The 12290-nt window shown below is 46.0% G+C and overlaps 1 protein-coding gene across 6 annotated transcripts in view; it reads right to left on the reverse strand.

The window, feature by feature from the left end:
• The window catches only part of TEAD1 (TEA domain transcription factor 1), a 275134-nt gene that overhangs the window by 60501 nt on the left and 202343 nt on the right, over positions 1 to 12290 (reverse strand). For 3 of the 6 annotated variants that reach the window (NM_001435255.1, NM_001142669.2, NM_001435253.1), the window contains 1 exon segment: positions 299 to 310. In NM_001435255.1, coding sequence (NP_001422184.1) covers positions 299 to 310 — 12 coding nt within the window. 6 annotated transcript variants of the gene reach the window in all.

Raw genomic sequence — 12290 nt, forward strand, 5'->3', positions numbered from 1 at the left:
AGCCCTGCAGACACGTGGTGAGGAGGCTCAGAAGCAGTGGGGGGGGCGATGACGGAAGGGACAAGCAGCATGCTGGCGGCGGGGTGGGGCATGCTTTCTCAGGTATCTCCGACTGTGCTGATGGCCAGACGGGTTCTTTCTATAGCCAAGGACACAGGGGACACTACTGGGGACGTGGGTTCTCCTTCTCCTAAATGGGTCTTTTCTAGAAGAGCCAAGGCTGATAACACAAAGCTAGCCAAAAAGTCTGCCAAGCACAGCTAAAGTACAGAATACTAAATTCGGTGAAAATACTTACCATGCTTGTTACCTGGATACAACAATAAACAATTTGTTAAAAGGATTGCGTACAAAGGCAGGGTTATTTTTCTTCTTAGTTAAAAAATACATAATGTATACAAACACATGATACTTGGGTACAATAAAATGTGCAGGAGTGTGCGGGGGTTTTTTGGGTTGTTATTTTTCCCCCACATTTTAGGAGAAATATGTGACCCAGATAACTCTCCAGAAGGGCAATGACCAACAACCCCAACTCCCAACTCCTTTGAGCTGGTTCTGTCACTTCCCCAGTACAGATGGAGAAACGGTCAGAGCCCTGGTGTGGAACAAGCCTTGATGGAGCAGGCAGGGATTCACGTTCAGTAAACATGTCGAGGTTCCTAGCTGAGCGCAGGTCTATACAATCTACACCAGCAAAGCAGAGGCAAAAGGGTGACATCAAAGGAAAAAGAGCCCTCTCCACAGTTGCCATTCAGAGTTGACACTGAGTGAAGGTGAAGGGAAGCTTCAGGCTAAGACACCAGTACCAGCTAAGAGGTGGCCTCCTTGTTTATAGATTTACCCAAAGGTGATGAATAAACATGCTGAAGTGCCAAAGGCAAGGTCAAAAGGAATAGGAAAAGCCTACAAGCACTAGAGGGGTTCTAAGGAACATCAATCTGGTGCGCCCAAGGTACAGACACTACTTTGCCCCATAACTTGCAGAAACACCATGTGAATTTACAAAAAGCTTGCATTAATCCTTGAAAAAAGAGCCTACCCTTACATCAAATGTTTTATTTCATATGATTCTCTGGCTCTCCACCAAAAAATAACGAGCCTCATCTTACAGCTATTCAGGGATACACATAGTCATTAAGAGGATCTGTAAGGGCGTGTGCTGTAGCTGAACGACACCACGAGGGCCCCGGATGCCTGCAGATTGCTGGCCTCCAGTGACTAAAGTGCTGCCTTTGCTGCCACTGGTCAGACGGCATTTAGAACTGAAGCTCTATTTGCGAATCTGCTGAATGTTCTAAACTAAGGCTAGCTTCTTCTGGTAACTGTTTTTCAAAGACCCAAAATATTTCGGACATGGAAATGCCAGAAAAAAAGACACATTTTGAAGTCAGTGGAATTTTATGATTAAACAGACTATGTGTGTGTACAAACGCCCTACAGCCAAACTGAGCCTCATGCCTGTAGGGTCTCAGTGCTCTTCAGTCTACCCTGAGCTGGTCTGGTGTTCCACCTGCCCTGCCATCCCCTCAGAGGGTGATCCGGGTATAATGAACAGAAAATCTGGCTCAGTCACACTTTTTCTTCCCTGTCAAGAGCAACCTGACATCAATACAAGCTTGTGGGATTCTCTGCACCGGTCATTTTTGACGCTAATTCCCAAGCCATTTAACCCCTCATAAGAGGTTATCAACACCCTCAAGGTGATTTCTGAAACTGAAGGAAGGGCAGAGATATAACGACAGGTTCCTTCCCCAACCAGCTACAAGCCATACAACCTCTCCAGGGCCCAGGTTTGGGGAGCCAAGAAATTGGCAGCCCAGGCTTCTTGCCTGCCTGGCCGATGCACACATGCACACTCTGAGGAATAACTATAAAAGAGCTGTGGGCTTGGCTCTATTCCTAAAGTATGTCATGAGGCCTCCCTCAGACCTGAGTTCTGTGTTTATGAAATGCTGATGACAGAGGCAGGTCTGCTCACCCAAATACAGAGTGTGTTTGTGCACACTTGGGTGGAGTGACCAGGAATCACTAAGTCCAGGTCCGAAGAGAAATAAGTCCCTACCTCTCCATAATCCACTTATTCTATTAGAGCTGCTTGAGATGCTTCCCTCTGCTAGGCTGATTGAAGGGTTCTTCAAAACATTCACGGAAGTTTGATACTTTCCTTTTTTAACAATCAGTCAATGAGGGAAGGAGAAAAGTCACCACCTATGCTGTTTATGTTACACAGCTTCATACACACAGCATTAGAATATGGTCTTTTTCTTTTGTTAAATAAAGCCAGGTTTGACTCTCTTATTACTTGGCATTCCACCAGGTACCCAAATGAAAACAGAAGTTCAAGGGCAGTAGAGTAAATCCCTTGCTTCTATCACACCAACTTGCTCTATGCCAATAAAAAGCATACCTGCTGGGGAGTCTGGAGACCTGGTTCCAAACTGCCCTCCACCTGACATTAACGACTGTATTACATTGGGCAAATCACTTAACACTCTAATTTTCTTCATCTACAAGGGGAAAAGTTGCAGTTTATTCTTTAAAGGTCTTCCAGTCCTAAAAGCATTTGTACCTATGAGTTTGAGTTCCATCATAATCAAATACATCTTAATACCTACAGCCAGAAAAATCACTAGTGAAAACATAGCAGGATGTTAAAATCTGGGCAGCTCTTGGTCGCCTGTCCTAATAGAGAGAAAGCCAAGTGCAGAGAGGAAATTTTATCTCAAGTAGAGGTTCTTTCTGCACTTGACCTACCTATTTGAGAATAGGCAATTTTCTACAAATGGACTAAAATATCTATACCAGTGATTTCCTACTTTTTGTAGTGGAGACACTCTACTCATTTAATTTCATAACATCTCCCCTGTATCAACGATATACACTGGAAAATTAAGATGATTAAAATTTTTTTTTGTTTAAAATCTAAAGTAACCATGCAGATAATAAGCACCATCAGGGATATCTTGAAATCAGAACTGAGAGCTTGGTTGTAGACCTACGTATTCTGAAATGACAGGACAGAAAGACACCGAGCTGAGAGATTTCAATGGAAGCATTGTCGTTTTAAGCCGAGAAATACATGCCTGGCTTTGAAGAAATTATAACTCTCAGTGTCAGACCTGAGTAGATTGCTTTTCTGTGTCATTCTAGTGGAATATCCTGGACTTTTAAACATTCCACTCCATCATCACCACTCACCCCCAAAATAGAGGGGTGGCGGGAGTTGCTAATACATCCAAACAACAGTTAGCTGAAGTGAAGTCAAAAATGTATGATACACTTGTACAGCACATTAATTTTATTCTATGATGTTTTCACACTAACATTTCTGAGATGTGGAGATTTATAGAGGAACACTGTTTTATCTTGAGAAACTGTTACTGTCTATACTGAGCTATTATTATCTATGAGGTCTTAGATTGCAGGAAATACTCTTGAGTGTCTGCACATGCACATGAGCATGAGCATGCAAGAGGAAAAAATTGCACTGACTCCTTTTTACTGATCTTAAGCCCCTCTGGCCCTAAGATGACAAAGAATGAGGCCACGGCATGCTGAAGTGGGAAAAGAAAAGGCAAATCTCCCTTTTTCGAACAAACCCTAACTGAAGCCCACCACCTGGAAAGTGGAAATATTTATGGCGCAGGAAACACGGGTCTAAGACTGTTGATGGAGTGCTAAGAACACACGGCCCTTATGACCTGAGCATGAGGGCAGATGAAGCCCTCCAACGTGGGGTGCATGCACGTCTCCTTTGGCTCTCCCTCTGCCCAATTCCTGGCGCACAATGCTGTCAACAGGCTTCCCACCTCGGCCGCCTGGGGTCCAGCGGGCTGTGGCACTGTAAACTCCTCAGCCTGCAGCCTTTCAAACTGAAGTAAACAGGTTTTCATAATTCATGAAGCAGAGCAAGGCTGCCACTACATTTCCGGGTTCAGCGGACTGCCTCCTTCTTCTGTACACAGGGTTTGGAAAATGTTTTCATGCAATATCCATGACAGGAAGGCAGCCTATCACAGACGCACATGGCTAGCGTGGTGTGCTCCTCAAACTAACTACAAGGACATGTTATGAATCCTTCTCTGGAGAGTTTTGGGACCCTTGTCCCTGCTCTGTCTCCCCAGTTTTTGATTATTCTGGGGTATTGGTTATCTCATAATTTTTAGGCATTAACCATAAACAAATTTTAAGGATAATAAAAAAGGGTACATGCTTGCACATACATTATAGTGGCCAGGCATGAAATGTGAATGAACAGCACATTAATCAATCTATTCCTGCTTATTCAGAGGCCATTATTTCAGAATTTAAAGACTCCAATCTAGTTTATTCATATGGAAGTCCACCAATACCTCAGGAAAAATAAGTCTAAAAAAAAAAGACCATGGATTCTAAACTCTTTACAGCTCCTAAGTGTTTTACTCCAAATATACCTCTCTCAGCAATATATATAGTGCATGAGAGGAAAGATAGCAATTCCCTTGCAAAATTGCTTTTGCAGAAAAAGACAAAAACACAGAATACTTTCCTAAGGAGTAATTTTGCAGATGTTGTTTCTAATCTTGCACTATGTGGATTCACATGACCCCGACAATTATGAGCAGTAGCCCCTGAGTAGATAAACATCACAAAAGTCTATGATGGTTTTGGAGAAAGGATGGAGGGCACTTGAATTTTTCTAGCCATGATCTCTAATTTGCTTTTTATTAGAGAAAGCAGGAGTAAATACAAAAGGGCCTGTTTCAGTCAGGCAATGGCTAATACTGGAGAGAGAAGGCACATTCATACTTCTCCTGACTTGCCATGTAATGAGTAGCAATTAATTCATCTTATTGTATTTCCAAATGCCAAAGGCTCCATTCACATCAAAGAAAACATTTTCAAGGCTTTTACCATTGTCCATTTTTAAATGGACTGGACTATATTTAGTATTTGATAACTGTCAATCGTGTTTCCTTTAATTCTGATGTGAGGTGTAACATCATAAAGGATTGCAAAGAAGGATCCAGGTGATTTGTAAGGGTGCTGGATGACCCTCTCTACCAGGAAGCCTGGCATTTAGGTCAGTTAATGCCAGGTCTGTGTGTAGGGGAAAAGGCACCCTTCTGATCCTAGCCCCTTTCCCCAGGGAGGTGACAGCAAGAGGCAGGAAGCAAATCTCCCCTGAAAAACCAGAGTACCAGCTCCCACCACTCATATTCTCTGTTTAATTCAAATAGGCAGAAAGGAAATAGGGCTTGGTTGAGAGAATTACGGCCAAACCACATGGAATGGGGGCAATGAGCTGGCATCCTTGACCAGCAGGCCCTCGGTACAAAGGCAGTGTGATATCACGTGAACTGCTTGGGCTGTGGAGGAGGTCAGCCTTGGGATCCAATTCAGACTTGTGACCCTGGGTGAGCCCCTTGGTCATTTCCAGACTCTGCATCCTCATTTGCAAAGTGAGGACAACATGTCCACCTCTGGACGTGCTTTGTGAATTGCTTCACTCAGAGCACACATTGCCTGCAGCTGTGCCACTGGGTGGACTTGCAGTCTACGCAGCACATGTGACCGACAGTCCAGGCTCAAGTCTGCTCGAGACCAGAAATGCTAAGGCGCCGTGGTCCTGAGTCCATAATCTCTGGGCTCAATGTGACTCTCAGGCACTGGGTATACTGGAGGTCAGGTAACGATGGGATTTCTCCAGGAAGGGATAAAAACGTAGAGGGAGGCTGTTTCTGTTGCCCTTAAAGAGCAAATCCAGAGCTGGCTCAGTTCACATAGAAAAGTAAATGTATTCACCCCTCCAGTTTACACTGTAAGCTCTGCATCATTGCACCGTTGATGAGAGGTTCTAATTCCATCACATCCAAGCACAAGAAACTAACCGTCTCCAGTCTTGGTTTTAACCCAGTTAAATTAAAAACAAGGTAATGAAAATATCATTGAGGAGAGAGGGTACACATCATGAATGCAAAAGAACCCCCTGAAGATTGGGAGATGCCAGGAAAGGCGGTGTATCATTTCCCAAATCCTGCGACAAGGCCAACCGCCCTGGTGCTGGCCCGGAGACAAAGGAGGTGGTTGTTTCAGGCTTCTTTTGCCTTGTGTACTGCTGACAGCCAACGCTTGAAGGAGCAAAGTGGCTCAGAGGGCCGAGGGGAGCATCACTGGATGAAGTGAAGCATGTCTTCCCTGTGGACAGGCCCATTTCTGGATGGAATCAGGGGTGACACAGCCAGGATTCAGCAGTGTGGATGCAGCAAAGATTCAGCAAAGTTCCTGACCTCCTCAAGAGAATTAAATCAACAATTTGAACTTTAAGCTCTCTGCTTATTGGAAGGAATGGTAGATTGGAAAGAACGGCCTCTTCAGAAATCAAATCGCAAAGGCCACCAGGGTGAGAATGAAGAAAATGGCCCCGGGGAGCACATGGGGCTCATAAATTAGTCACCAACGACTGGACACAATCCGAGAAGCTCAGGCCTTTTTCTGCTCTACTGGGATGATGCAATGTCAGCAAGCACAGGCTTTTCTTCAATACACTCCAGAGCTTGACGTGAATCTATCTAGTGCCCAAGATGTATTCCTGCTGAGGTTAGGGCAGAATGAAGACTTCTTTTCCTCTCAGCACTGTCTGGAGTCATGCGCTCACTGAAACACACCCCAGACCTGAACCCAGAAGTGGCGTGGTCCACCTTCACAGGAAGATGAGGACAGTTCACTGTGCGGTGGCGGTTTGCAGAGCTCGGCTACAGCTCACCCCAGCCTTGGAAGGCAGCAAATAAAGGGCCGCCTTTCTGCTGCTCTCAGGGAAAGGAGGCCTCTGGGCAGGGGCTGGACAACCTCTTAGGACAAACAAACATATAGAGACTCAGAACAGGAAACTCTAAGTGAGAACTCTGAGTAGCAAAGAAAAGACTGCTTAACACATGGAGAATACTTCTGCCGTCTTTCTACATGTTGGGATAATACATCATTGGAACTTACAAAAAACAGTTAATGATCCTTTAATGAATTAATAATGAGAGAAATCATTCAGAGTAGAGAATCACTGTTAAGGTTGAAGGCCAGTCCTCAGACCAAACCACACAGTCTCCTAAGGTGGGCTGCTGTCTCTCACTACTCAATCGGAGATTCCAATGAGGGGCTACCCTCGGGCAAAGCGGGGGATGGAAGACAGTAAATGAAGCTGGTGTGGGTGACACTGCTGTAGATGCAGCTGGGGACACAGGTTCAAGGGAGATCTCTGAGTCAGCACCCGTGGAATTCCTCAATGCATGTTCCATAGACCTACAAGCCACCTGCACACTCCAATTACACAGACCCATCTTCTACTTTACAACTAGAAACAGGCACCAGGGCCAAATATGTGGTCCTTCCATCACCAAGAAAGGACTCCCTTCTAGACCAGCAGTCATCACACTCTGACTTGTCTTTTAGACACTTTAGCCAAAAAGATGTAAAACCAAAGCCAAATCAAGAAACAAAAAAACCCCTGAAACTATACATCTGATGTCCAAATTTCTGGCACTTTGGCCAGGAAGGCCTTGCACTTCTGATCCACTGCAGGGCTTCTGAATGTCACCTGTACTCTGCTGGCCCCTTTACCCCTTCTCCCTACTGCCCCAGTCTCTCTGCTCCTGGTTCTTGGTCTCCTCACACGACTACCTGACCTCTTCAACCATCCCCTAGTTTTTCTTGCCCCTTGCATCTCTCTCCTAGTGCTTTGCAGTCTGTGTCCAAGGCCTTCCCAAATGATTGGTCAAATCTATCCTGGCTCAAGCCAGGATAAACTGTAGAGGAAAAGTCTCATGTTGATGCCAACAACTTCAGCACAAATTCATAGTAGAATGAATTTAAAACTAGAATGGTTTTAGGATAAGGGCAAAGGGAGAAGAGACAGTTCTCAGCAGATGTGGTTTTCTCAGGGAAATAGTAAATGGCAAGGAAAGCCCCTGATGGTGGAGGGGAGGGAGACGGAGATTGAGGTGGGTTGGGGAAGAAGAGTGGGTAGACAAAATTAGAAAAAGAATAATGTTTTGCCATTTGTGTTCCTTCACTGAAAAAAAAATTAAAGGAAATACAATGAAAATCATCATTTTTGCATAGTACAAACATGAAGGTTGACTATGTCATTCTTGATTAACTTTTGGTTCTATTCAAAATTGGCAACAAAAACTTCATAGTTAATCCTGATGTACAGGCTCATTTAACTGTCATTACTTGAAGAGAACTCAGCCTTTAAAAACCTAGGTTTTAAATGTTGCTAATGAAATATCGATGTATACTTTTCAGACTTAATAAGGACAGAACTTCTCTCTCTTTTTTTTGTTTTTTTAGGGCCGCACCCAGGCACATGGAGGTTCCCAGGCTAGGGGTCGAATCGGAGCTGTAGCCGCTGGCCTATGCCACAGCCACAGCCACACGGGATCCGAGCTGCATTCTGTGATCTACACCACAGCTCAGGCAATGCCAGATCCTTAACCCACTGAGCGAGGCCAGGGATTGAACTCGCATCCTCATGGATACTAGTTGGGTTCGTTAACCACTGAGCCACAATGGGAACTTCAGGACAGAACTTTTAAACATAGTTTACACTTTGAAAACACGGAGGAAGAAAGAGTACACAGCAGTCAGAGTGTACTGGAGTGAGGAGCCAGCTGAGGATGATACCAAGGACGGGTAAGTGCCACAGAGTGGGGGCCCAGGGGTGGGTGGTGATGGTGGTGGTGGCCAGCCCCTGGACTGGGCTCACACCTCTCTCCCTCCAGCTCCCATAGCAGCCCTAAAGTGGTCTTGCTCCCTCCCAGCTTTGCCTCATTCTCAGCTATCCTCTGAAAATGGTTGGAGGGATCTTTCTTTTTTTTGTCTTTGTGCCTTTCCTAGGGCTGCTCCCACAGCATATAGAGGTTCCCAGGCTAGGGGTCTAATCGGAGCTGTAGCTGCTGGCCTACGCCAGAGCCACAGCAACATAGGATCCGAGCCGCATCTGCAACCTATGCCACAGCTCACGGCAACATTGGACTCCTAACCCACTGAATGAGGCCAGGGATCGAATCCGAAACCTCATGGTTCCTAGTCGGATTCTTTAACCACTGCACCACAACAGGAACTCCTGGAGGGATCTTTCTAAAGTATAAATGTGAATGATCCCTGTGTGGTCCCCACGCCCCCAGATGCACCTCACTGCTCTGTGGGATGATTTGCTGCCTGTTTGGTTCCCCATCTCATCTCCCATCTCAGGCCTCCAGCCAGATGATGGCCTTCAAGGTTCCTTCTCTGTGGAAATTCTCTACCTTCTCTATGCTGAGCTCTAAGGCACCTCCTCCACGGGGCTTTCTTTAATTCTCCCGCACTCAAAATTAATCATTCTTTTCACTGTGTGGTCTTTGCACTATTCTGTTAAACAGAGCCCCGGGAGTTCCCATTGTGGCTCAGCGGGTTGTGAACCTGTCTAGAATTCATGAGGATGCAGGTTTGATGCCTGGTCCCACTCATTGGATTAAGGATCTGGTATTGCTGTGAGCTGCGGTGTAGTCGCAGATGTGGCTCGGATCCTGCGTTGCTGTGACTGTGGTGCAGGCCAGCAGCTGCAGCTCTGATTAGACCCCCTAGCCTGGAAACTTCCATATGCCTCAAAGCGTAGCCCTAAAAAGCAAAAAAAAAAAAAAAAAAAAAAAATTTAAACAGAGCCTCCTATGTCCTATGTGGGGACAATGTACTGAAAATCTTGTATTTTCTACAAAATGTAGCCAAAAACAACAGAAAGAAGGAGTGATCCTCAGGAACAGAGACTCTACTTATTCAAATGTATATGCCCAACATCTACTAAAGGATCTAGAACACACGGATTCTCAATGGAAAGTTACTGAATTCAGGAATCATTTCTGCACTTTTAAAGTTCAAATCTACATAGAAATCATAAGTTCTTACTAAAAATAATTTTTTTTAACAAAAATTAAAGTCTACACATTCGGAGGTGACTTGGCTCACACACAAGCACTGTAAGAAACACTGCACTTAGCAGAAGTATAAAGCTGACCTTTGAAACTTATCCTAACAGAATTTCAGGAGCATGACTTCTGCAGCTAGGATGACTCATCTGTTACCGTGACAGGAGAATAACCACTCTCTTTGGAGTCTGTTTACTTCAGAAACATTAGGCAGAATAGGCTATGGAACGTAGAAAACATGGGCTTTTAAAGAGGACCCCTGACCTGGCCTATAAAGGCTCGGGGGGTGGGGGGGGCTGAGAGGCGATCGTTTCCTCTTCCTTCTGCCTAAAGCAGTGTGGGTTTCCAAACCTTATACAACATAACCAGCCAAAGAGGCCACTGCTAAGGATGAGAGAGTCTAAGCTTTAATTAAAACAGCTTTTCCTCTTTTATGTATTGACATTTTCAAATAAGATTTCAATCTGAAATATGAGTCTCAATGCTTAAAAAAAAAGGCTGAAAAACCACTAGCCTAAAGAATTCTACTAGAAGTGAATCCCCAGGAAGTGAAGAGAGGCTCAGAGGCTCAGAGCCAAGAGGGCCCCACAGGCCCCACACCTGGCACTGGCCCCAGGTGTGAGCAATTCACTCTTTCAAACTCAGAGGGAGGACAAGGAAATAAAGCTTGGCTTCAGTCTTCAGAGGAGGGCCACAGGCCTTTGTCCACCCTAGAGAACAGAAATCCTTTGACTTCTGAGCATGTGGAGCAGTGGTGAGTAGCCCAGCTGGGGCAGGCATGGCAAGGACGATCCCTGAGAAGGCCAGTCAGTAGCCACCTCCTCCAGGAAGCCTTACTACATCCTCTCAGACAAAGCACAGCACTTCTTGTGAGTGCAGACACTTCCTGCCACCCCCACCCCTTGCCCAGAAGTTCTCTCTGTGGTCTGCTGGGATGACGTCAACTTTCTGTAGTGAGTTTATCTCCTTAGCCAGTGTAGGAGGCCAAGAAGTCCAAGGCTATCAGCCTGACCCCACAAGGAATCCAGCGAGCATGCTCATCCCCGCCTCCCATGGATGTCAGTCTCCAGAGCTGAACAAGAAAGTGCAGATGGAACGGCGAGATCTGCCCTTCCTACAAGGCTGACGGTCCTGAGCCTGGTAATGGCTAGGTGGGAAGGTACAGGAGAGCATCTTTAACCCAAATGCCCGCAGAAGGTGAAGGCAGCAGCATCTCTGCAGGCAGGTGACAGTCACCGTATTCTCCTCGACTATCTTTTAACTCCCTCTGAGGGGCAACGCAGCCACTCCGCAGCCAGCACCACCTCAGCCCCTGAGTTACCGGCATCACAGCATTGATCGCAGTTTAAAAGTCCACACCTTGACCAAAGGCTCAATGTTAAAGAGTCATCCTACTTCTAACGTGTGGGGGTTGAGGGAAGGCCGGGAAATAAGGGCTGCATGCCCAGTTCCAAGGGGAGTGAGGGCTTGTGACAGGTTACCCATACTGTTTTCTGATGTGAAACCTGCTGCCTGAAAACCACAGCAGCCTCCACTAGATGAAACCCAGTCTCAAAGAGCTCTGGTTTAGAATGCAGAAAGATCTGAGTTCAAATTCTGATTTCACCCATCCCTAAGCTGGGTGGCTTTGGGTGAGCCCTGGTTTCCTACGTATTATTCCTCACAATCTGAGGACCAGAACTCACTTTGCAGTGAGCTGACGCGGGAAAAGCCATAGGGGGCTTTGTGTGGCACGAACGCCAGGCTCCCATCCCCAGACTCTGCAGCACCGTCTCTAAGCAGCTCGTCCCCGGGATTCCCCGCACATTTAATTTTGGCTCTTTCTGTGAACACTTATCCCACAGTGCCCTATATTTCACATTCCCATTTCCACAGCCAGCTCTGTGAATAGGGGATTGGTTGTTAACTGCCCACCGTGATGATCGCCATGCCTGGAACACTCAACTGGTATTAGCTGATGGGAAGAACAAAGGCCTCCATTTTCCCCAGAATAATGAGGTAGGAAGGCAGGAAAGGAACTGTACGAAGACGGAGGTGGTTCTTGGAGCTGAAAGGCCAAGCCAGTTGCTACCCCACTGCCTCTGGTTCTGCCTCCGCCTCCTCTTGCCTGCCCCAGGAGAGAGTGGTCCAGGGTTGGCCGAGAGTAAGGGGCAGTTTTCTTTTTTTAAGCGCTAACACAAATACAACTGTGGATCGGTTTATCTGGGTATGTATAAGGTAAGGGCGAAATTGTTTCCACTGAGGAAGATTCTTAAAGTCACCAAGAGAGAAAGAGTGTTTGTAGAATCCCCTGGGCATCCCCTCTGACCGGGACAGTTTTATCCACCATTGACAGGGCTTTGGTCCAGG

Source organism: Sus scrofa, chromosome 2, assembly GCF_054392235.1.
Source record: "Sus scrofa isolate SSC_HxYL_T2T_F1_AM1 chromosome 2, Sscrofa_HxYL_maternal_Yorkshire_Landrace_v2.0, whole genome shotgun sequence".
NCBI classification, from domain to species: domain Eukaryota; kingdom Metazoa; phylum Chordata; class Mammalia; order Artiodactyla; family Suidae; genus Sus; species Sus scrofa.